At 42.3% G+C, this 26,171-nt stretch overlaps 1 protein-coding gene across 3 annotated transcripts in view; it reads left to right on the top strand.

The window, feature by feature from the left end:
* ADGRG2 (adhesion G protein-coupled receptor G2) overlaps nt 1–26,171 on the top strand; it is a 225,666-nt gene that overhangs the window by 130,861 nt on the left and 68,634 nt on the right. For all 3 annotated transcript variants that reach the window (XM_077294653.1, XM_077294652.1, XM_077294651.1), the window contains 3 exons: nt 9,199–9,258; nt 11,849–11,890; nt 17,894–17,935. In XM_077294653.1, the coding sequence (XP_077150768.1) occupies nt 9,199–9,258; nt 11,849–11,890; nt 17,894–17,935 (144 nt within the window). The remainder of the gene's footprint in view (nt 1–9,198; nt 9,259–11,848; nt 11,891–17,893; nt 17,936–26,171) is intronic.

Raw genomic sequence — 26,171 nt, forward strand, 5'->3', positions numbered from 1 at the left:
TCGATCCACGGGCCGTATGTATCAGGCACTGGCTGTATGATTCCAGCCAGGTATGTTTGACTCTGAAACACTGTGACGTTTCAGGGAAAAACATACTTTAAAAGTTGCCAAGGATCGAGGCCACACGGGTGACTAGGCACACAGGTGGGTCCCTTCTGGCTTCCCCCCATCCGCTCCCACTGAGGGACAAGTTTCTTCCTGCGTGCATGTACAGGAACAGACCAGTCATTGGCAGCAGGAGGGGAGAAGTCAGACATGTTTTCTCTGTGACGCCGCAGCGTTTCAGAAACAAATATACCTGCCTTAGATCATACAGCCGGTGCCAGAAACGTGCTGCTCATGGGTCACAGAGCAAGTAACAGCGGTCAAATTCACTTTAAAGGGTTTGCTCAGCGCTGCTTACTTCTGCATTGGGAGGCGAGCAGCGGTGAAGACAGTGTACAGATATCTGATGGGACAGATGCATGAATGGCAGCTATCATGGCCGTGTCTTGGTGGGTATGGTTTTACCACAGGGTATCAGCACCACTCAGTTCCCAATGTAGAAATAAACGATGCAGGAGAAACCCTATAACCCAACTGTTATAACAATAACAACTCTATACAGAAAAATTACAGTTATTGGTCAATTATGGAAAAGAAAAATGTAAAACAAAAATGTAAGATTGTCAGCAAGACTTGGCTAACTCACACCCATACAAGTCTATGGGTGCGAGTGACACAACGCACAGCACTCGGATATCCTACCAGTGCAGTCCAATATATGCCAAGTCAGGCCATGGAGGAGATGGAGAAATTACTTTCTCCGTCTCCTCTGCTTCTGTGTGTTTCTTTTTTGCGAGAGCTCGGAGCACAGAGCACTGACACTCGGATCACGCTCGCAGCAGAGCTGGAGCCAAGTGTCATTAGCACATCACATCCGATGTGATACGCTCGTGTGTCTCCAGCCTTAGGCTGTGTGTCCACGATGGGATTTTGGTGAGCTTCTGACGCTACATGTTTTGTTGCATCAAAAACACAGCATCTTACAGTTCAGCAATGTGGACGAGATTTATAAAAAATCTCCTGCCCTCTGGGCTTTTTTTTGTAGTGTAAATTGACCTGCAGTGCATGTTTCAAATTCGCAACATGTATTATTATTATTTTTTAATATATAGCGCTAACATATTCCGCAGTGCTTTGCAGTTTGCAAACATTATCATCGCTGTCCCTGATGGGGCTCACAATCTAAATTCCCTATCAGTATGTCTTTGGAATGTGGGAGGAAACTGAAGTACCTGGAGGAAACCCAGGGAGAACATACAAACTCCTTGCAGATGTTGTCCAAGGTGGGATTAGAACCCAGGACTCCAGTGCTGCAAGGCTGCAGTGCTATCCACTGAGCCACTGTGTTGCCTTGCCCTGCCTGTGTCAAGCACCATGCTTCAAACACCAATAAAATATATAGAAGACACAGACTATTAAAAATTGCTCACTACGAAATCAGTGCAGGTAATAAAAAATTGGGGGGTTTTCCCCGTTTCTCTGAAGATCACCCTCAGAAGTCAGCATGGGAGGACGGGGATGGGTAGAGTAGTTCAGTCCCTAATATCCCCTGTCGTGCCCCTAATGCATAATTCCCGCCCTAACAAGTGTGGCCCTGTAGTTGTGAACCCCAAACATTCCCTACGCGTTTCAGTCTTTTTGCATAGACCTCATCAGGGGAAAATATAATAGTGGGGTAGATATATACTAAATATTATTAAAGGTTCATTGACTAGTGCAGTGACACTGGGATCTCAAGTAAGGGTATGTCAGATAGATAGTGTCGCCTAGAATGTTCTTAACATCTTCCAGGGCATGTGTATTGCAATGCATTCAAAGTGTTCAGAGAAATAAAAGTTATAGTAGCAAAGGTATACCTATAGGTCATCAATATTAGTTCAGTGGATATCTGTGATTGCTGAATCAGCATGAGAAAATGATCACTGATCTGAGCTGTCCCATAGAATAACACTGGGCCAAGTGCTACAATGTTTTATCACATAGCCGGGTTATACACTTGTTTGACCCCGGCCTTAGAGCAATAAATAGGTCTGAGCTGTAATACTGGGCCGTATGTGACTGTATGTTATATAGTCTGTAACCAAAAAAGCCCTAGGCGCACTACAAAGGTGTACACAAAATAGTATGGGGTGCAAGTGAGTGATAAATCAAATGAATAATGAGAGAAAAAGCATCACTCCAAATATGCACACCACATACACAAAAATAAGAGACATGATAATAAATCATATATGAAAAAACAGGATTTTTGTTGACACACAACACACAATTATAAAACATAATTAAAAACAGCAAAGAGCCTTGTCCATACACAATCATATAAATCTGAGTATAAGAGTGAATACCCAACAAAATAGTGTGATAAGGACTACCTGAAAGCAGGCCTGTGCAGCTATAGGCAAAAGGGGTTAATAGAAGCAAGCCAGAAAACAGTCCTTCAGGCTAGCAATATAAAGCCCCCTAGCAACCATGATAGTAACACACTGGGCAATATAACGAGCCAATACCTAGATGGCAAAAAACTACTGCACCTACGTGGCTCATGGGATAAAAATACACCAAACTATCTAGCAAATAACAGTGGCCAAATGGACTCCAACATAAGTCCCTAGGTCACCATGAATATGGTGAGGAGATGCAGCAATACATAATGAAAGACCCCAGAAAATGCTGAGGCCAAATTACCCAGTGCGAGGTAGCAACCCAAAAGCAGATCCACAGGAAAGCAGGTGGAGAGGACAAGGCCCAGTGCAGCCCCACGCGTATCGCCCTCACTGATAGTCGTGTTACCCTCACTTCACATCTTGTAACCTACGAGTGCACAAAGATATTACATATTCACCATATGACAAGTGGGCCTGTGTACCTTCAAATGCCAAGGCTGAATTTTAGTCCCATTGCGGCCCTGGGAGTATCAATGCAGTTGCATAACAAATGATGGGGGTCCATTTTATCCTATTATCCCTTGTGAAAATTACAAACTTGGGGCTAACAAAGGATTTTAGTGGAAAAAAAAATATTTTTTCTTTGTTCTAACATGTAAATGTTAGAAAGTTTTGTGAATGACTTGTAAGTTAAAAATACTCAATGCACCGCTAGATTAATTCCTTGAGGGGTCTGCTGTTTTGGCTTATGTCAGGGGCTCTGCAAAATGTGACATGGCATTCACAATCTATTCCAGCTAAATTAACCCTACAAAAATCAAATAGCGCTGTACCTTTCCGAAATGTCATGTACCCAAACAATAGTTTTTGATCACACATGGGGGCATCATCATATTTAGCAGAAATTGCGTAACATATTATGAGGTCCATTTTACTCTATTATCCTCTGTGAAAAATACAAACTTGATGCTAAAATAACATGAGTCACCGCTCACAGGACTGAGAGTGACGGTTATGAGCCCGGGCTGGCACTGACTGACAGCACGCTCTGCATTGATGCATTGCAAAGCTGGTTGTCAGTCAGTGCCAGGGTGTGCTTATGGGCGTTGCTCAGTCCTGCGAGTGGCGACTGTAATTTCTCATGGCATGCCTGAATGGCTGAAAGACAGCGGCTCCCAGGATAAATAAACTTCATTTTCTCCTGGATGCTGAACTTACTGTAATACAGTTTGGTACCTTTATTACGCAGTTAAACTGCAGATTTACCCTACATGTGCAGGTTTGTAATGTTATCGGACATAAAAGGTTCCCTTTAAGTAAGAATGATTTTGAGGTTGCTCCTTAGGACGGGGTTGCAGCTCCCATCTGGTGGCAGGGATGACCCTGCCCTCACCTATCAGGATAAAGAAGATATTGTGTAGCTGCTTTTCCCATAGACTATCTTGTTTGCAGTCCTCTCCTTTGAAGTCAACAGAAGTTGCAGGAATAGCCGAGCAATCTGCTTATAACACTGCTGTAATAAAATCCTTTATTACAATGGTGAGAGCACAAGTCCAGGAGTTGTTCTGTAATGCTTGCCGCCTCTTCTCCATCATCATCATCACCAGAGCAGGGGCAAACCCTCGGGCAAAATGTACTTACTGACTAGGTGAGAGACCAGTGTGGCCAGCTGATATCCAGCCACATGACTTTGTGATATGTGAGGTACCCTGTTGTGAATTCCGCTCTTGGGCTCCCTCCGGTGGTTGTAAGTGGCACTTTTGTGAGTTCTGCTCTTGGGCTCCCTCTGGTGGTTTTAAGTGGTACTGCTGCTCCTTGGATTTAGTAGTCAGCAGCTGCTTCCACTGATTGTCTTTCTGGCTCGGCTATTTAGCCTGGTTCTATCCTTCAGCCTGTGCCAGTTGTCAATGGTTCCTGGTTGGATTCACATCTCTGCTTGGATTTCCCTGATATTCTGACCAGTTCAGCAAAGATAAGTCCTTGCTTTGTTCTTTTGCAGTCCACTTGTTGTGGACTTAATCTTTCTGCACTTTCTATGTTTTTTCTAGTCCAGCTTGTCAGTATGGATTTATTCAGTTAAGCTGGAAGCTCTGGGAAGCAGATTTACCCTCCACACCTTTAGTCAGGTGTGGAGATTTTTGTAAACTCTGTGGTGGATTTTTCTAGTTTTTAATACTGACCGCACAGTATTCTGTCCTGTTCTATCTATCTAGCTAGACTGGCCTTCTTTGCTACATCCTGGTGTCATTCTGCGTATGTCATTTCCCTCTCCACTCACAGTCAATATTTGTGGGGGGCTGTCCTATCCTTTGGGGATTTTCTCTGAGGCAAGATAGCTTTCCTGTTTCTATCTTTAGGGGTAGCTAGTCCTCCGGCTGTGACGAGGTGTCTAGGGAGTGACAGGAACATCCCACGGCTACTTCTAGTGTTGTGTTAAGCTCAGGAACTGCGGTCAGTACAGATACCACCTCCTCCAGAGCACGTCCCATGTTGCTCCTAAACCACCAGTTCATAACAGTACCCCAACTCCAAAGCAAAATGAATCAGACAAAATAAATACACAAAGCATTGCAATTAGGTCAAATTGTCACAATTTTATTTAAATTTACATTACACCGAAAATAGCACAACCCCCGACTCACGAAAAGTCTCCCTCCAGCACTCGGGAGAGGATAACCCCCTGTGAAGGGAACCTCTAGGGAACCATGGCTCAAGGATTGCCCTTCCTTTGGGCTTAGAGAGTTAGTCCCGATATATAGCAACAGATTTAACAGCAGAGTTTTACAATTTTTACATTTTGCCAGATTTTCACACAATGACATAACAAATTTAGACTATAAATGTGATAAACTGGATGTGGGAGAGATCTGGCTGCAATAGCTGTCACCACATTGACTTCTAGAACAAATTTGGTTGATCTGATTATCACGTTGGATGTACCATTTCTCCCTTACAGATTCAGGTCTTCCAACTCGAGAAGTTGGACATTCAGTTATGGGGGTTGTTCATTATGGATAACCCCTTATAGGATAAATACCCCCTTCTCCCCCTCCCAACACAGCACCCATGAATGTCATAGGTCTGTCCATGATCTCCCAAAGGAGAGCTGCTCTATGTAGAGAGTCTCTCCCTTCTGGGTAACAGAAGGGGATCCTGTGCTGGGGACAGCCCCTCTATTACCTTCTTATACCCTGGGGGCGTCTAAAGCAGACAACCTCATTTCCCTGCTAGAACCTCCAAATTTCACCAAGGTCGGCACATTATGTGGGGTTGTCAAGCTCAACGTCCTCAGGCGCATCAGTAATGGCACTGATCATGGTAGCACGCCCTTCTTTTATGGAATCTTCTTTATGACATGTGTTTATGACCTTATAACAGTTGTCATGGTTACTACAGGGGCCTATTACTGATGTAGGGCTCAAGTATTAACCCTTTCACCAATAACAATTCACTTCACTGTAGAGGCAATTAAACTGTATTTTTTTTACCAAGCATGCGCCTTATCATTATTGTATGGAGTCATCTAGAAAGCTTAAAAAATAGATGTTAGAGATTAGATGTAAATATTATATAAAATGAGTCTGAGGTCCAAAGGCTGGGTGCATAACTAGCACCAGGGTTGCCAACCAGCCACAAATTCCAAGATAGTCCATAAAAATATGGCACTTAATTCTACCTGTCCCTAAAAAAAAGTAATCCACTCGCAATTTTTATTTTTTAAACTGAAGAAATTTATAGAAATTATTTTGGCTGTAATTATCATCATATTACAGTTTACAGTGATTGCAGCTGATCTCTTCATATCAGAATTATGTGCTGTAGACACGTATGCATCGGCTGTTTCTGTATATCAGGCAACCCTGCATATATAGAAACATAATGCAACGGCTAGTAATATCATAGAGATGTCTGAACTTTGCCAAAGCTCCACTATTACTTAAATTTAAGAGGGGACTGGATGCCTTTCTGGAAAAGTATAATGTTACAGGGTATATACACTAGATTCCTTGATAGGGCGTTGATCCAGGGAACTAGTCTGACTGCCGTATGTGGAGTCGGGAAGGAATTTTTTTCCCCAATGTGGAGCTTACTCTTTGCCACATGGTTTTTTTTGCCTTCCTCTGGATCAACATGTTAGGGCATGTTAGGTTAGGCTATGGGTTGAACTAGATGGACTTAAAGTCTTCCTTCAACCTTAATAACTATGTAACTATGTAACTATTAAAATGTGGAAGTATTGGCCTGCCAGTCAATTGGAGGTTTAGGTGTAATAGCCAAAGTAAGGTAGACAAGTGCTGCAAAACTACTTAAAAATGAAAGTGTATTAGGCTACTTTCACACTAGCGTCGTGCACTGCACGTCGCTATGCGACGTTGCGATGTACCGACGCTAGCTGTGAATGTGCCGCACAACGGGGGCAGCGGATGCAGTTTTCCAATGCATCCGCTGCCCCATTGTGAGGTGCGGGGAGGCGGGGGCGGAGTTCCGGCTGCGCATGCGCGGTCGGAAATGCTGCAGACGACGCACCAAAAAACGTTACAAGCAACATTTTTTGGTGGCGACGGTCCGACGCAACACGACGCACGACGGTTGCGACGTGTGGCAATGCATCGCTAATAAAAGTCTATGGAGAAAAAATGCATCCTGCAAGCACTTTTGCAGGATGCGTTTTTTCTGCAAAACGACGCATAGCGACGTGCAGTGCACAACGCTAGTGTGAAAGTAGCCTTAGTGCACTGTGTTATGTATATAGACAATATTCGGTCAGGTTACCCTTAGCTGTGAGTATATGCATGGGCATAGAGAAATTAACCTACTATTTGTTTTGGCTAATGAGTGTTAATGTATGCTCCAGGAATAAATATTCTCCACTGTTTTTCCAAAGTCTTCCTAACATTATAATAATTTTTAATAAGAGATCAATAAAAATGATTTTGTGCCTATTGCCAATTCAAATAAGGAGGAATTAATGGTTTACTTGTTCCCTCTGGAGCAATGATTGTTTCCACATACTTTCTGATCCACAGACTCCTTTGTGCGCCTTTTTTGCCACCAGAGTAACCCTATGATTATCCGTTGAGCTACAACCACTAGTATTCATACAGATGTATGTACTCTTGTTTGTGTGTGCTTCCCGTTTGGAGCTGTGATTTTCTCCCTCAATCTGAAAACATATTGATAAATGAATGAGCCTCACATTGTCCAGAGTGTGTGTAATCTGGAGAAAGTCAGCAGTGTACTGCAGAATATTTTTTTGGTGTCTAAGCTATACAAATAAAATATATAAAATGTGTTTCTCTGGCCTGAATTGGGGCCTAAAAATGCCCATACACCATATCTAACTGTAATTGTCTTCTTTTTCGTTGGAAACCAATCTCTCCCAACCCCCAAACATACATGCACGCTGTGTTCAGTTGAGTGGGCATATGTTCAATAGAAATAATATAAGTGCTTACTCTACTCTTTCTATTGAAAGATTCTATTGACACATCTAGCAGCGTCTTATCTTCTGGAAGACAGAATTTCAAGTGCCTGATACTTCTATCCTTTCATGGGACCACATATACATTAGTTGATTGGTTAAACTGAAAACAGCAGGCTTGGATCCAGATGGTCACACCACAGCGAACCATTGATAAATAACATTTCCCATGTGTCGGCTTTATATCAGCACCATTTGTAAAATGTTATTTTGTATTGTTAGCATTTTATGAGGTTTAAAAATGTAGCATCAATTTTTCATATTTTCAAGGAAAATTACACAATTTCTTTTTTTAAGGACTTATCCATGTTTGAAGTGACTTTAGGGGTCCTATATATTAGAAAACCCCCAAAAGTGATACCATTTTAAAAACAGCACCCCTGACATATTGAAAACCGCAGTCAGTTAGTTTGTTAACCATTCAGGTGCTTTACAGGAATTAATGCAGAGTGGCATGACAGAAATGAAAATGTCTATTTTTACCACCTAAATGCCTCTAACTTCTGAACAGATTACTACAGCAGTCAGACTGTAAGGCCGCTATTTGGTCATGTACTGACATGGCAAACATCAGGACCACACAATCATGATCTGAGGGCACCAATTTGGATAAAGAGGAAGCCCCCACACTCTGTTAACCATTTATAATGATGTAGTCACTACTGACAGCAGCATCTAAGGGGTTAAACAGATTTGGATGGTGCAAACAGTGATCATGGCTGATACAGCAAGTTGTCAGCTATAGTGTACTGCCGACAGATGCTGGATTGTCACCTGTATGGGGATGCTATTCCCTTATATGTCAGGTCAGTTAAAAGACGTATTGGCGGTCATTAAGGGGTTAATAAGTTATGCTATAGGAAAATAAAGATTGATGCTGGCCAGTTCTTACAGACACTAAGAGCTACCGTACTTTACAAGACCATACCGCTACCATGTACTATGGTCACATATCCTGGCCCGACCGTGGGTTTAGTGACCTAAACTAACACAATCATACATGCCTATGCTGCTGTTAGTTATAGTCACAAACCAGTGGTCTGGCCGGGACTTACAGCTGTAATACAGAGGGGAAAATAAGACCACTATGCCATCTCATGAATTGGCCCTTGTACTGTTGTTTGTTGCTAAGAAAAATCTTTAAACCAAGAAAAATAGTTACCGTCTTTAAGTATAACATGGAGTTATTCCTCATACACACCTGATAAATAAATGTGCAACCCTAATATATGATGTTGTAGTATTTATGTAATATTTCATGCAATTTTGTGATTTGTTTTTATTTAGTGTTCAGCAATGAAACATTTACCATGCCATCCGGTTCTGTTTTATTAAATATGACAGCAGGTATGTACCGTAAGTTGTATATTAGTATCCCATTAATTCACCGCTTTGTTAGGCTCAGTTCTCACAATGAGTTGATGCTGCATATTTTTGCTGAGCAAAAAAGCCATCATCTTACTGCTGCAGCAAAGTGAATGGAATTTATAGAAATCTCGTGCCCACTATGCTTTTTTACTTTTACACTGTGGAAACAAACCTGAAGAGCTTTTTTTTTTTTTTTTTTTTAAATCCTCAAAATTTCACTTGTATATGTCTTTTATTTGTGGATTTTCTCCACAAACATGAAGGAGATGAGGAAAATCCACTGCCTTTAACCCCTTTATGACATTGGGCATAATAATACGCCAATATCGGACTCGCTCCCTTTGATGTGGGCTCCGACGGTGAGCCCACATCTTTCCCAGCACATGTCAGCTGTTTTGAACAGCTGACATGTGGGTGGAATCGCGATCCATCTGCGGCTATTAAACCGTTAAATGCCGCTGTCAAACTCTGACAGTGGCATTTAACATGTGTTTCCAGCAATCACGCCGGAAATCCGCCCATCGGTGACCCCCGTCATGTGATCACGGGTCACCAAGGGGTTGGCATGACAAACAGAGGTCTCCTGCAGACCTCTATGGTCGTCACTCCTGGATTGCCATGAGCGCCACCCGGTGGTCAGCTCTCATAGCATGTCAGCAATTCTGCTGCATACAGGCGATCTGATCATCGCCTGTATGTAGCAGAGCTGATCGGGTTATGGCAGCTTCTAGTCTTCCATGGAGGCTATTGAAGCATGCCAAAAGTAAAAAAAAGTTTTAAAATATATTTAAAAAATATAAAAGTTAAAATCACCCCCAATAAAAAAAATCAAACATACACATATTTGGTATCGCCGCTTTCAGAATCCCTCGATCTATCAATAAAAAAAGAATTAACCCAATTTCTAAACGGCTTAACGAGAAAAAAAGTAAAAACACCAGAACTGTTTTTTGGTTGCCGCAACATTGCATTAAAATGCAATAACGGGCGATCAAAAGATCATATCTGCATCAAAATTGGATAATTTGAAATATCAGTTAGGCAATCAAAAAAATAAGCCCTCACCCAACCCGAGATCACGAGATTTTTTTTTTTTTTTTAAATTCTGGAATTTTTTTCACCACTTAAATAAAAAAGAACTTAGACATGTTGGTGTCTATGAACTCCGTGACCTGGAGAATCATAATGGGAGGTCAGTTTTAGCATTTAGTGAACTTGGTAGTAAAAAACAAGTGTGGGATTGCATATTTTTTCACTGCACTTGGAATTTTTTTCCCATTTTCCAGTACACGTTAAAAACCAATGGTGTCATTCAAAAGTACAACTTGTCCCGCAAAAAACAAGCCCTCACATGACCATTTTAACACTAAATATAAAAAAGATATGGCTCTAGGAAGAACGGAAGCAAAAAATTAAAGCGAATAAACGAAAATACCTCCAGTCATAAAGGGGCTAAAAATGAATATGTGTTTTTAATGCGTTTCTGCTGCGGAAACACACTAAAATTGCATGTAATCTGCACATGATTTTACCAATAGAGTTTTTATCAAAGTTAAATAACATGAAGTATTAAAAACGAAGCAGTTTTATTTAAAGCACCACTGGCCAAAAAGAGACAAAAACCTCAGCTGAAAAAATGTGGTAAAACCTCATGTAAAAAATCGCACTCAAAAACGTAATGAAAATATTGGAAGGAACCTTATTTATCAAATACAGTAGGTGCAGAAATGCTGCATAAAATGTGCAACATCAAAAACTTACCAAATACTCATTGTGTGAACGTAGCCTAAAAAATAACTCAATTATTATCTTCTAACCTTTATCTTAAGAGTACAGTAGCTGTTAGAAGCTCCTGACCACTGAGATGTCACAGAGAAGAAAACATATTTAGTATATCAGAGTCTTAAAATCTTAAAGGGAATCTGTCACCTAATTTTGGCTCTATAATCTGCGGCCACCGCCATCATTCTGTAATGCTGTAGCTAAGCCCCTGATGTAACCTGAAAGAAGGTCTGGGTCCAGCGCCTCCCATCTTCATACAATGTATTCCTCTTCCTTGCTTCTGTCGCGGCTCCTGCGCAGGTGTACTGATTTGCCCTGTTGAGGGCAGCGTAAAGTACTGCAGTGCACAGGCGCTGGGCCTCTCTGACCTTTCCCGGGGCCTGCGCACTGCAGTACTTTGCTCTGTGCTCAACAGAGCAGATAAAGTATGCCTGCGCAGGAGCCGTGACAGCAGCAAGGAAGAGGACAACATCGTATGAAGATGGGAGGCGCCGGACCGCTACGCCCATCGGACCCCGACCGCCCCTAGGTGAGTATAATCTAACTTGTTTTTCTTATCTTTCAGGATACATCGGGGGCTTATCTACAGCATTACAGAATGCTGTAGATAAGCCCCTGATGCCGGTGGCCGAAGCTTATATACCAAAGTGAGGTGACAGATTCCCTTTAAGATGAATCTAGGCCAAGTATTCCGTCTGATCCATACATCTACTGTGTCTGTAGCAATGTTTTATGACATGTTGTATGTGACTTTCATTAAAACTGTTCCAATATTCTATCATTTTAGGAAGTGTGAATTGCTCCTTGAATGACACCGATGCATATAACTGTAAGTTGTTTTATCACTGAAGTGGAACATGTAACCAAAAAAAGCACATGTCCTAATTGAAGATGCAATAAAGAACATATGCACAGAAATCATGGAGACCCATAGAAAAACACCAAATGAGGAAATCTTCACTCCACTAAAATTTCTGACAAATGTTCTCTGAGGTTTTCATGGAAACTAAAGGGTTTTTCTCATGACATATGAATAATACCACAATCAAAGCAGCATGGGGGAAGGAAACCTAATGTAATATGTCGCCATTCTCTAGTTCTCCACGCACAAGGCAGAAGATGCCTTGCCTCAAAATAAACTGCATTCATGAGCACGGTTCAGATTGATCCAGAGCTTAAGTAGTGGTGGAATAAATGAGAGGCATAAGATGTTCCTGGTGGGAGGTATGAGCGGTATATTACATAATTGTACTGCTTGTATAGCCAGATTGATGGGGCTGGTAGGAGGAGTGAGTGACGTTATGCAAAAGGAGAGGACATGGCTGGGAGAAAGGGCAGGATACTGAGTAAAGCTGGTTGGAGGAATGGGTGGTATGTCTAAGTGAGGGGGAATGCCCAGCTACTCAGCACTAGGCTTGATAACATATCTAGTCTTGGGTCCCAGAACTGCAGTTACTGGAAGCAGTGTTGGGGGACCTTTAAATTGTTAAATATGTTTTTTGACAAATTAAGTTTAGTGGTGAAGAACCCACTTACTTCCATTCTCATAGTGATTGGATTTCAATATACAATAAAACTCTTCCACCACAAATAAGGAGAACTTCCAACATATGGATTGGTGCCGCTTCTAAGTAACTCAATGACAGCTGTAAAATTACCTATTTTTCTCACACTAGTGGCAGCTGTAAGAAAGCTATGGCTGTACATCAGAAGCAAGAAAAGTAGTTTAAAACTGAACTTTTTCTTTCCACAGGCCGCCTGATAGTGGTTACTTGTTTTGCATTTTTTGAAGCGTACTGGCTTGTGCAGTCATCATAGGGTAATCCAAATGTATAGGTTTCCCTGTAACACCAGACGACTGGTGCTTTGTGTCTACAGTATTTTGGAATTTAGTGCTGGTATTGTATCCTATCAGGTACAATGCATTTCTGCACAATCAAAATAAACATTTAGAACCAAACTGTGACTTATTCCACACAAAATTGATCAACTAAAAAAACCCCAACAGATTATTGAGAGAATTTCTTTTGTTGTAGAGGAAAGGTTCTTCCAGTAGTGATTTCACATAAAGTTAAAGGCAATTATTTTTCAATTTTGTAAAGTGCTTGAGAGCATTAGTCGCAACCGAGCTGCTGTCCGGTTGTGCTCTGGCAATTTACAGACAATGGGTGTCTTAGTGTGTCATAGGGCGTGAGGTGCATCACACACACTTCCGTCCTCAGGAGCCGCAACATTTAATGGGACATCAGGTTCTTTGGAACAGTCAAACTTTTACAAAACAGTCCAAGTTCATCAGGTGGGTACAGATGGGTTACGACACAACAGTGCAAACTTCCTTCCTCCTTATCACAACTCCTCTTCTGTTGTGCCACACATTCATTCTGGACTACCCCCAGCCTGCTAACTCCACCGGCCCTAGGGATTTGTTGTCCACTCTGTCAGTGCACCCGGGACCAGCCACCTGCCCCTAATGTAACTCCATGTCCACCAACCTTGTGGTGTCGGAAGACCAGGCCCGTTCCATGGTGCCCGAGTCCTAGGCTCCAGACACTGTTGCAATGTCCATCAGGCATCTCCATGTGGCCACCCATTCCCCTGAACGTTTGGTCCATGCTACCCCTAGCAACCCACCACTACACCTGTACTTGAACTCCACTCCACACTTCACTTTCTGACCCTGAACTTACTCTAACAATGAAGTGCCCCCCTTCATATCAGCACTAGTGCCCACGCACTGGGCTAACCCTAACCTTAACTATTTCCTATCTACATGCTAACCTATTCTATATATTATGCTGTCCTAAGCTTACCCCAATGCTATATTCACATTATGCATTAACACCTTATATCCTGTACATCAGCATAATACATTATCATGTTACATTAGACACACGTTTCTTCACATATAAAACCACACGATGGTATTCACACAGCGCATCTCTTGTCTTCAAGGGCAGAAACAGGGTAAGACAGTCCACATCCCTATAATTTCACAATACTTGTATTCCACTTCAGCCCTGTCTCATGATGGAGGGTGTAAATGAGAGAAGTTAATTCCATTGAGGTGTTTTGTTACGGTTCAAAGAATTGTGATGAATAAATAAATGCTCACACGAAAATTGAATAAACTAAAATGAATTTACTTAATAAAAGATAATAAATATAAACAATCACTAAAAATAGCACATAATCAATAGTCATACATTACATTGAAATGGTAGGAGTCAATCAGCCATCTCTCTGTGTCCTCTCTCTTCCACCTGTGTCCCCCTCTCTCTGTTGCATGTCTGTCTTTTATATCTGATACTGTCCAATGTATTTCAGTAAAAAAACTTTGACGGTCATTGGAATGCCAGGAAGAAACCTCCTTAAACCAGTCAGTTACTGACAACAAGTAGCTGGTCAGTTACTAACAACAAATACATTTACTAATAACAACTAACTGGTCAGTTACTAAACAACAAATGACCTTCTGCTAGATAGGTCATCTGGTTTGACATTTAAACTTCAATGACCTTATGCAAACTCCATATAGTAAGGATATACTGAATATTATAACTGATTGAAACCATATCAATATATATCAATAATTAATTGGAGTGTTTGAAACCGTTAAAGATAACTTACTACACAGGAGGATAAAAAGCACAGCACCCATAGTAAGGAGAGTGTTTAGTAGAAATGTACTGGTGTATTGTCTAAGTTTGTCTAGGGTAACACTAAGGGTACCGTCACACATTGAAATTTCCATCGCTACGACGTTACGATTCGTGACGTTCTAGCGATATCGTTACGATATCGCTGTGTCTGACACGCTACTGCGATCAGACACCCTGCTGAGAATCGTACGTCGTAGCAGATCGTTTGGAACTTTCTTTTGTCGCTTGATCACCCGCTGACATCGCTGGATCGTTGTGTGTGACAGCGATCCAGCGATGTCTTCGCTTGTAACCAGGGTAAACATCGGGTAACTAAGCGCAGGGCCGCGCTTAGTAACCCGATGTTTACCCTGGTTACAAGCGTAAACGTAAAAAAACAAACCGTACATACTCACCCGTCGGTGTCCTTCAGGTCCCTTGCCGTCTGCTTCCTGCTCTGAGTGCCGGCCGGAAAGTGAGAGCAGAGCGCAGCGGTGCTGCGATCTGCTCTCACTGTACGGCTGCACTCAGAGCAGGAAGCAGACGGCAAGGGACCTGAAGGACACCGACGGGTGAGTATGTACTGTTTGTTTTTTTACGTTTACGCTGGTAACCAGGGTAAACATCGGGTTACTAAGCGCGGCCCTGCGCTTAGTTACCCGATGTTTACCCTGGTTACCCGGGGACTTCGGCATCGCTCCAGCGCCGTGATTGCAACGTGTGACCGCAGTCTACGACGCTGGAGCGATGATTATACGACGCTGCGACGTCACGAATCGTGCCGTCGCAGCGATGAAAATTTCAATGTGTGACGGTACCCTAAGAGTATAGCAGTTCAGTAGTGCCAGTTTTCCTAGCAATAACTGGTATGCATTACACATGACTCATGAGCACACATAGATTCTCTGGCTTACATGCTGCTCCTTGTGTTTGCCAATAATGTATGAACAAACGTCAGGAGATGTTCATGAATTTTGTATAGAAACCATTCTACAAACATTTTTAACGAGATACACCTAATAAAATCACAACCAGAATTTTCATTGATAGTGATGTGGTAGTCACCTGCACCATCACCATCACTCACAACCTTAGGGCTCAAGTAGGTGTTGTGTAAATCAGCCCGATCAATGCACATTCTCCCGACCAGAGCATGGCAGCTTCATGTATTTCTATGAGGCTGTTATACTCAGGTCAGGAGAGAGCATTGTGTTCTAAGATCGGAAATATTTGTATGGACGTCTGCATTAGTCTATAGGATTCTAAGCATTTGTAAGCCTAAGGCTAGGATCAGATCTCTTCCTGGATGATCAGGTAAGCTTTTCGCTAAAGGATTTGGCCAGTACTTTACAAATCCCTTTAATATAATAATAATAATAATAATAATAATCTTTATTTTTATATAGTGCTAACATATTCCGCAGCGCTTTACAGTTTTGCACACATTATCATCACTGTCCCCAATGGGGCTCACAATCTATATTCCCTATCAGTATGTCTTTGGAATGTGGGAGGAAACCGGAGTACCCGGAGGAAACCCACGCAAACACGGGGAGAACATACAAACTCCTTGCAGATGTTGTCCAAGGTGGGATTAGAACCCAAGACTCGAGCGCTGCAAGGCTGCAGTGCTATCCCCTGAGCCACCGTGCTGCCCTTTCATGTGAACTGTCAAAGATAAGCACTTTATTAAATATCTTGCTTCCTCAAATCCTTCGATAACCTAAGCTGCTCTCTTGGTGACAGGATCTGCGGCTGAGAGTCCTCTGACTTTTGATATCATGTCAAAATCTCCCTGAGTGACGAACTCTGGAAACCGATAGCTTGCTGCGTGGGTGTGCGAGGCTGTATTCAGCAGTGCTCACACTGCTCCTGTGCATGTTGCTGCAGGCACATTTCTCCCTGCTGGGCTCTGCCATGTATCTGTATGTGTACATCAGGGCATATAGATAGATATGTTTACATACACTGTTCTGTACCTCTATTACTTCTGTTCCCTGTAACTGTGTCCTGTACAGGTGATTGTGCTAGGGCTGTGTGTTACACTGGAGGAGTGAGAGGGATGTAGGGGGGAATACCGCGGTGTGCTCACTGCTGGCTTGCAGCCCAGCACAAGGGATTATTGCAAATGTAGTCAGAAGTGAGCAGGGGATCCTGAAGAGAAAGTAATAGCTGTGAGAGCAGAACTGATATAAGGACAGGAAGTGATGCAGGAAGGTATAAAACATGAAACTGGCAGAAAAGGTAAATGGGAACTTTAGGGTCATTATTAGTGATGTGCGTGTGTGCTTGGGTATAGCTTTATCGGAGCATGGTCGGATGTTATCTGAGTATTGCAGGGCCCGAGTAAGATGTTCGAATCCTCAGGCTGCATGACGTGCGGCTGTTAGACAGCCGCAACACATGCAGGGATTGCCTAACAAACAGGCAATCTCTGCATGCCTGTCTAACAGCCGCAAATCATGCAGCTGCGGGAACTGAAGCATATTATTCGAGCCCCTGCAATACTTAGATAAACACTCGAGCATGCTCGGATAACGCCTACCCAAGCACAGTCGCTCATCACACTAGTCATTATACCTAAGCATTTAGGGCAAAAACAGTAACTGAGCTGGGCTAGTGGACAATGTCTTTAAAGCGTAACCGATGTTTTAATTTTTAATTCATAAATCAACAGTACACATGAAAACAATGAACTTTGTAATATAGCTTATCAGATAAACCTGCTTCTTTCTCTACTAGGACTGAACTTTTTTTAAATTGTCAGTTCCCAGGTAGAATCTGTATTCAGTTTAGACAGACTCTTCAATTAGTGAGGTAGGAGATGGCAGTTGGTACCGATAAGATTCTATGCAGAGGGAAGGTGGGAGAAGGAGGAACTTGTGGCACAGCAACTCCCTCCTCTACCACCTCCTGCCTACATAAAATCTTATCACTAGCGCCTGTCTTCTACAGATACCAATTTCACCCGGGAATTGACAATTTTGAAAATTAATGATTCTGGCAGAGAAAAAGGCAGATTTCTCTTATAAGATATATTACAAAGTTGCTTATTTTCATATGTACTATTGATTTATGAAATAAAAATTAAAACCATGGTTACTCTTTAAAGAAAGAATGTACAATGTTACTTCTGTCAGTACCTCTCAATTTTATCATTTCTAATTGTGGATTTGTTCAATTCTTATTTACAGTTCTAATGGATTTTTGTAATACAACTTGTGATCAAGGCACAGGTACGTTCCTTATACTGATACCAAAGCAAAAACAGTCTGTGTTAGGCTACGTTCACATTTGCGTTGTTGTGTGCTGCGTCGGCGACGCAACGCAAAACGCATGCAAAACGTGACGCATGCGTTCATTTTTTTAGCGCAAAAAAAATGCAACATGCTGCGTCCTCTGCGCCCTGACGCTTGCGCCCAAAAAACGCATGCGTCACAAAACGCAACACAACGCATGTCCATGCACCCCCATGTTAAATATAGGGGTGCATGGCACATGCGTCGCCGCGGCTGCGCCTGACGCAACGCAAATGTGAACGTAGCCTAAATTTTAATTTAGCGCTTTAAATGGATAAAGAAAATAAAGGAGGTACTACTTGGAGCTTATTACCTAAATGTGTATTTTTCTTGTACATAAATAATTTCTGTAACTAGCCACACAGTTAGATTTATGTAATGAGAGATTGTGTTTTGATATTAATTGAGTTATCTGGTTTACATATCATGGTGTTATGTGATCTATTAGGGCACACTTTTCAGTGCAGATATCGGGTTAATCGCCCCTTTACGAATCTGTAGGTTTAAATGTTTTTCCGACCTGAAAGGTTACCTTTGCACTTTGAACTCATACATACAAGGCTATTAATTATCATGAATATGTAGGAGACATCGGGCCCATGAGTTTTGAACGTACACAAGGCTCTTAATCATAATGATTAAGAATCCAGTATGGGTTGGAAAGGTTTAGGCCCAGTGTCTCGTATATGTTTGACTTTTTTTAAACTCGCTCATTCTCTTCTTAAGTATTTTTCAATAAATGCAATGTTTTTACTACCTGACTCTTGTAGATACTATATCACTTTCTACATACTGATTTCCACAACGTTTCTGAATACAGTTGGAGATACTGTGTATTGTGGCACACTTATAGAAGCACTCCCATTAACTTTTTTTCTTAAACCTGTGTAGATGTTAGTGCAGTGTAGTGTCATCATGTTAATATACTCACCAATCGCTGTCTTCTCCGGTATCCAGGAGTGTAGAGATTAATGTTTACTAACACTTCTTAAGCTTTCATCTCACAGCAGTTAGTGTGGGTAGGGAAAGTACAACAGAACTGAGCAATGTCTTATTACAAACACCTCTGTAGATGCAGTTATCCTCTCCCATTGCTGCCTACTCTGCTTCTAATTTTCATAGTAGCCACAGGGCTTTTTGTAGACTCATACTTTCTTGCATTGCAGGTTGTCAGAAAGGTTCCGTATCAGCAGAGGCAGAATTGCAATGACAAGTGACACCTCTATACACAACTGATATCAAAGATTCCACCAATCACAATAGGCAATATCACAGCTGATTTTTGTCCCCTTCATAGTGACTTTTGCACATGCTCATTAAATGCTTTAATACAAAAGATAGGGTCAGAGCCTGTACATTGTGGCTAATGTCCATCTGTTGTTTCCTTGTATAGCAGGACGTGTGAGTCTAAAAAAACTTCTAGTGGACATTATGAAAATTCCAAGAATACTAATTTTGTTTTTTTTAATTAAAATCATAATATGAAAAAAGTGGCAAAAATGTTTTAAAAAATATTTAGCACAAGAACTTGATTTATAAAAACAGGGTGGGCCATTTATGGCCATGATGATGTGTTGCCCTCTTTATGCACTGAAGATGGCACGTTCCCTGATTTTTTTTCCAGCAAGATGGTGCACCACCACATTATGGGTGTCAGGTCCAAGCATTTCTACATGAACAGTTTCCTGGAAAGTGGATTGGTCGTCGTGGGAATGGCCACCAATGTCTCCCGATCTGACCCCCTTAAGGTACCGTCACACTAAGCGACGCTGCAGCGATACAGACAACGATGCCGATCGCTGCAGCGTCGCTGTTTGGTCGCTGGAGAGCTGTCACACAGACCGCTCTCCAGCGACCAACGATGCCGAGGTCCTCGGGTAACCAGGGTAAACATCGGGTTGCTAAGCGCAGGGCCACGCTTAGTAACCCGATGTTTACCCTGGTTACCAGTGTAAAATGTAAAAAAACAAACACTACATACTCACCTTCGCGTCCCCCGGCGTCCGCTTCCTGCACTGACTGAGTGCTGGCTAGTGATGTGTCATTCGCGAACGAGCCGACACAAAGAGCCGGCTTCCTGCTGTGAACGATGGGAGCTGGCACGCCAGTGAGAGCCACAAAAATTCCTGAATGGCTCTCACTAGGCGTAAAATCCCGGGCTTCGGCATGTGTAACTCCGCCCACCTGAACAAAACCCCACCCACTCTCCAATTTCATTGGCTCTAAGAAGTGGGCGGAGTTTCTGCGGTAGGTGGGCGGAGTTTCGGACGCCTGAACAGATATTCAATAGGGATCCATTTAGGATCCAAAAAGAGCCGTTTTGTGAGCCGAAAGAGCCGGCTCTTTTTGGTGAGCGGAGCCATGAGAGCCGGATCACCAAAAAGAGCCGGACTGCCCATCACTAGTGCTGGCCCTAACAGCAGAGCGGTGACGTCACCGCTGTGCTGTGCTTTCACTTTGTGGCCGGCCGGAGCTCACAGTGCAGGAAGCGCACGGCGAGGGACGTATGACAGACAGCAGAAGGTGAGTATGTACTGTTTGTTTTTTTTACATTTTACACTGGTAACCAGGGTAAACATCGGGTTACTAAGCGCGGCCCTGCGCTTAGTAACCCGATATTTACCCTGGTTACCATTGTAAAACATCGCTGGTATCGTTGCTTTTGCTGTCAAACACAACGATACACGGCGATCTGACAACCAAATAAAGTTCTGAACTTTAATCAACGACCAGCGATATCACAGCAGGATCCTGATCGCTGCTGCGTGTCAAACACAACGATATCGCTATCCAGGACGCTGCAACGTCACGGATCGCTAGCGATATCGTTTAGTGTGACGGTACCTTTAGACTTTTATCTTTGGGCTCATCTGAAGGCAATTATCTATGCTGTGAAGATATGAGATGTGCAGCATCTGAAACAATGGATACTGGAAGCCTGTGCTAGCATTTCTTCTGCGGTGTTGCTATCAGTGTGTCAAGAGTGGGAGAAGAGGGTTGCATTAACAATCCAACACAATGGGCAGCACTTTGAACACATTTTATAAGTGGTCATAAACTTGTAAATAACTTATGAAAGAATGAAGTTACGTTAAAACCAAGCACACCATTGTTTTTCTTGTGAAATTCTCAATAAGTTTGATGTCACATGACCCTCTTCCCATTGGAAAAAATAAAGTTGGATCCAAAATGGCCGACTTCAAAATGGACACCATGGTCACCACCCATCTTGAAAAGTTTTTTCCCTCCCATATACTAATGTGCCACAAACAGGAAGTTGATATCACCAACCATTCCCATTTTATTTAGGTGTATCCATATAAATGGCCACCCTGTAGACAATTTACTGATGACAGCTTCCTTTTAAGTAAATAATTTATTATTGACCAGTTTTAGACAAGTAGACTTATTTAAAGAGTTTCTCCATTACTAAAGAAAATGGACAAATGGATATGTTTAAAAAATATATATACAGTGCCTTGCGAAAGTATTCGGCCCCCTTTAACTTTTTAACCTTTTCCCACATATCATGCCGCAAACATAAAGATACCAAATGTAAATTTTTGGTGAAGAATCAACAACAAGTGGAACACAATTGTGAAGTTGAACGAAATTTATTGCTTATTTTAAATTTTTGTGCAAAAACTGAAAAGTGGGGCGTGCAATATTATTCGGCCCCTTTACTTTGAGTGCAGCAAACTCACTCCAGAAGTTCATTGTGGATCTCTGAATGATCCAATGTTGTCCTAAATGCCTAATGATTAATATAATCCACCTGTGTGTAATCTAGTCTCCGTATAAATGCTCCTGCTCTGTGATAGTCTTAGTGTTCTGTTTGAAGCACTCAGAGCATCATGAAGACCAAGAAACACAACAGGCAGGTCCGTGATACTGTTGTGGAGGCGTTTAAAGCCGGATTTGGATACAAAATGATTTCCAAAACTTTAAACATCCTAAGGAGCACTGTGCATGCGATCATATTGATATGGAAGGAGTATCATACCACTGCAAATCTACCAAGACCCAGCCATCCCTCTAAACTTTCATCTCAAACAAGGAGAAGACTGACCAGAGATGCAGCCAAGAGGCCCATGATCACTCTTGATGAACTGCAGAGATCTACAGCTGAGGTGGGACAGTCTGTCCATAGGACAACAATCAGTCGTACACTGCACAAATCTGGCCTTTATGGAAGAGTGGCAAGAAGAAAGCCATTTCTCAAAGATATCCATAAAAAGTGTCTTTTAAAGTTTGCAACAAGCCACCTGGGAGACACACCAAACATGGGGAAGAAGGTGCTCTGGTCAGATGAAACCAAAATCGAAGTTTTTTGGCAACAATGCCAAACGATATGTTTGGTGTAAAGTCAACACGGCTCATCACCCTGAACACACCATCCCCACTGTCAAACATAGTGGTGGCAGCATCATGGTTTGGTCCTGCTTTTCTTCATCAGGGACAGGGAAGATGATTAAAATTGATTGGAAGATGGATGGAGCCAAATACAGGACCATTCTTGTAGAAAACCTGTTGGAGTCTGCAAAAGACCTGAGACTGGGACGGAGATTTGTCTTCCAACAAGACAATGATCCCAAACATAAAGCAAAATCTACAATGGAATCGTTCACAAATAAACGTATCCAGGTGATAGACTGGCCAAGTCAAAGTCCAGACCTCAATCCATTCGAGAATCTGAGGAAAGAGCTGAAAACTGCTGTTCACAAACGATCTACATCAAACCTCACTGAGCTCGAGCTGTTTGCCAAGGAAGAATGGGCAAGAATTTCAGTCTCTCGATGTACAAAACTGATAGAGACATACCCCAAGCGACTTGCAGCTGTAATCGCAGCAAAAGGTGGCGCAACAAAGTATTAAGTTAAAGGGGACGAATAATATTGCACGCCCCACTTTTCAGTTTTTGAATTTCCACAAAAATTTAAAATAACCAATAAATTTCGTTCAACTTCACAATTGTGTTCCGCTTGTTGTTGATTCATCACCAAAAATTTACATTTGGTATCTTTATGTTTGAAGCGTGATATGTGGGAAAAGGTTGAAAAGTTCCAGGGGGCCGAATACTTTCACAAGGCACTATATATATATATATATATATATATATATATATATATATATATATATATATATATATACACTCACCGGCCACTTTATTAGGTACACCATGCTAGTAACGGGTTGGACCCCCTTTTGCCTTCAGAACTGCCTCAATTCTTCGTGGCATAGATTCAACAAGGTGCTGGAAGCATTCCTCAGAGATTTTGGTCCATATTGATATGATGGCATCACACAGTTGCCGCAGATTTGTCGGCTGCACATCCCAAAGATGCTCCATACAAGGCAGGATGGATCCATGCTTTCATGTTGTTTACGCCAAATTCTGACCCTACCATCCGAATGTCGCAGCAGAAATCGAGACTCATCAGACCAAGCAACGTTTTTCCAATCTTCTACTGTCCAATTTCGATGAGCTTGTACAAATTGTAGCCTCAGTTTCCTGTTCTTAGCTGAAAGGAGTGGTACCCGGTGTGGTCTTCTGCTGCTGTAGCCCATCTGCCTCAAAGTTCGACGCACTGTGCGTTCAGAGATGCTCTTAGGCCTACCTTGGTTGTAACGGGTGGCGATTTGAGTCACTGTTGCCTTTCTATCAGCTCGAACCAGTCTGCCCATTCTCCTCTGACCTCTGGCATCAACAAGGCATTTCCGCCCACAGAACTGCCGCTCACTGGATTTTTTTTCTTTTTCGGACCATTCTCTGTAAACCCTAGAGATGGTTGTGCGTGAAAATCCCAGTAGATCAGCAGTTTCTGAAATACTCAGACCAGCCCTTCTGGCACCAACAACCATGCCACGTTCAAAGGCACTCAAATCACCTTTCTTCCCCATACTTATGCTCGGTTTGAACTGCAGGAGATTGTCTTGACCATGTCTACATGCCTAAGTGCACTGAGTTGCCGCCATGTGATTGGCTGATTAGAAATTAAGTGTTAACAAGAAGTTGGACAGGTGTACCTAATAAAGTGGCCGGTGAGTGTGTATATATATATATATATATATATATATATATATATATATATATATATATATATATATATATATATATATATATATATACATACACACAGCTCAAAAAAATAAAGGGAACACTTAAACAGCAGAATATAATTCCCAAGTAAATAAAACTTCTGTGAAATCAAACTGTCCTCTTAAAAAGCAACACTGTTTGACAATCAATTTCACATGCTGTTGTGAAAATGGAATAGACAACAGATGGAAATTATTGGCAATTATCAAGACACATTCCATAAAGGAGTGGTTCTGCATGTGGGGACCACATCTCAGTACCATTGCTTTCTGGCTGATGTTTTGGTCACTTTTGAATGTTGGTTGTGCTTTCACACTCGTAGTAGCATGAGACGGACTCTACAACCCACACAAGTGGCTCAGGTAGTGCAGCTCATCCAGGATGCTACATCAATGCGAGCTGTTGCAAGAAGGTTTGCTGTGTCTGTCAGCGTAGTGTCCAGAGGCTAGAGGTGCTACCAGAAGACAGGCCAGTACACCAGGAGACATGGAGGGGGCCGTAGGAGGGCAACAACCCAGCAGCAGGACCGCTACCTCAGCCTTTGTGCAAGGAGGAGCACTGCCAGAGCCCTGATAAATGACCTCCAGCAGGCCATAAATGTGCATGTGTCTGCACAAACGGTTAGAAACCAACTCCATGAGGATGGTCTGAGTGCCCAACGTCCACAGATGGGGGTTGTTCTCACAGCCCAACACCTTTCAGGATGCTTGGCATTTGCCACAGAACACCAGGATTGGCAAATTCACAACTAGCGTCCTGTGATCTTCACAGATGAAAGCAGGCTCACACTGAGCACAAGTGACAGATGTGACAGAGTCTGGAGACGCCATGGAGAGAGATCTGCTGCCTGCAACATCCTTCAGCATGACCGGTTTGGCATTCAAGAGAATGCCAAGAGTGTGCAAAGCAGTCATCAAAGCAAAAGGTCGCTACTTTGAAGAACCTAGAATATAAGACATAATTTCAGTTGTTTCACACTTTTTTGTTAAGTATATAATTCCACATGCGTTAATTCATGATTTTGATGCCTTCAGTGTGAATGTACAATTTTCATAGTCATGAAAATACAGAAAAATCTTTAAATGAGAAGGTGTGTCCAAACTTTTCGTCTGTACTGTATGTGTGTATGTATATACACACTGAATACAGTATACACTGGATACACCTCATTTAAAGATTTTTCTGTATTTTCATGACTATGAAAATTGTACATTCACACTGAAGGCATCAAAACTATGAATTAACACATGTGGAATTATATACTTAACAAAAAAGTGTGAAACAACTGAAATTATGTCTTATATTCTAGGTTCTTCAAAGTAGTCTCCTTTTGCTTTGATGACTGCTTTGCACAGTCTTGGCATTCTCTTGATGAGCTTCAAGAGGTAGTCACCGGGAATGGTCTTCCAACAATCTTGAATGAGTTCCCAGAGATGCTTAGCACTTGTTGGCCCTTTTGCCTTCACTCTGCGGTCAAGCTCACCCCAAACCATCTCGATTGGGTTCAGGTCTGGTGACTGTGGAGGCCAGGTCATCTGGCGTAGCACCCCATCACTCTCCTTCTTGGTCAAATAGCCATTACACAGCCTGGAGGTGTGTTTGGGGTCATTGTCCTGTTATAAATGATGGTCCAACTTAACGCAAACCGGATGGAATAGCATGCCGCTGCAAGCTGCTGTGGTAGCCATGCTGGTTCAGTATGCCTTCAATTTTGAATAAATCCCCAACAGTGTCATCAGCAAAGCACCCCCACACCATCACACCTCCTCCTTCATGCTTCACGGTGGGAACCAGGCATGTAGAGTCCATCTGTTCACCTTTTCTGCGTTGCACAAAGACACGGTGGTTGGAACCAAAGATCTCAAATTTGGACTCATCAGACCAAAGCACAGATTTCCACTGGTCTAATGTCCATTCCTTGTGTTCTTTAGCCCAAACAAGTCTCTTCTGCTTGTTGCCTGTCCTTAGCAGTGGTTTCCTAGCAGCTATTTTACCATGAAGGCCTGCTGCACAAAGTCTCCTCTTAACAGTTGTTGTAGAGATGTGTCTGCTGCTAGAACTCTGTGTGGCATT

Source organism: Ranitomeya variabilis, chromosome 3 (genome assembly GCF_051348905.1).
Source record: "Ranitomeya variabilis isolate aRanVar5 chromosome 3, aRanVar5.hap1, whole genome shotgun sequence".
Classification (NCBI taxonomy): Eukaryota; Metazoa; Chordata; class Amphibia; order Anura; family Dendrobatidae; genus Ranitomeya; species Ranitomeya variabilis.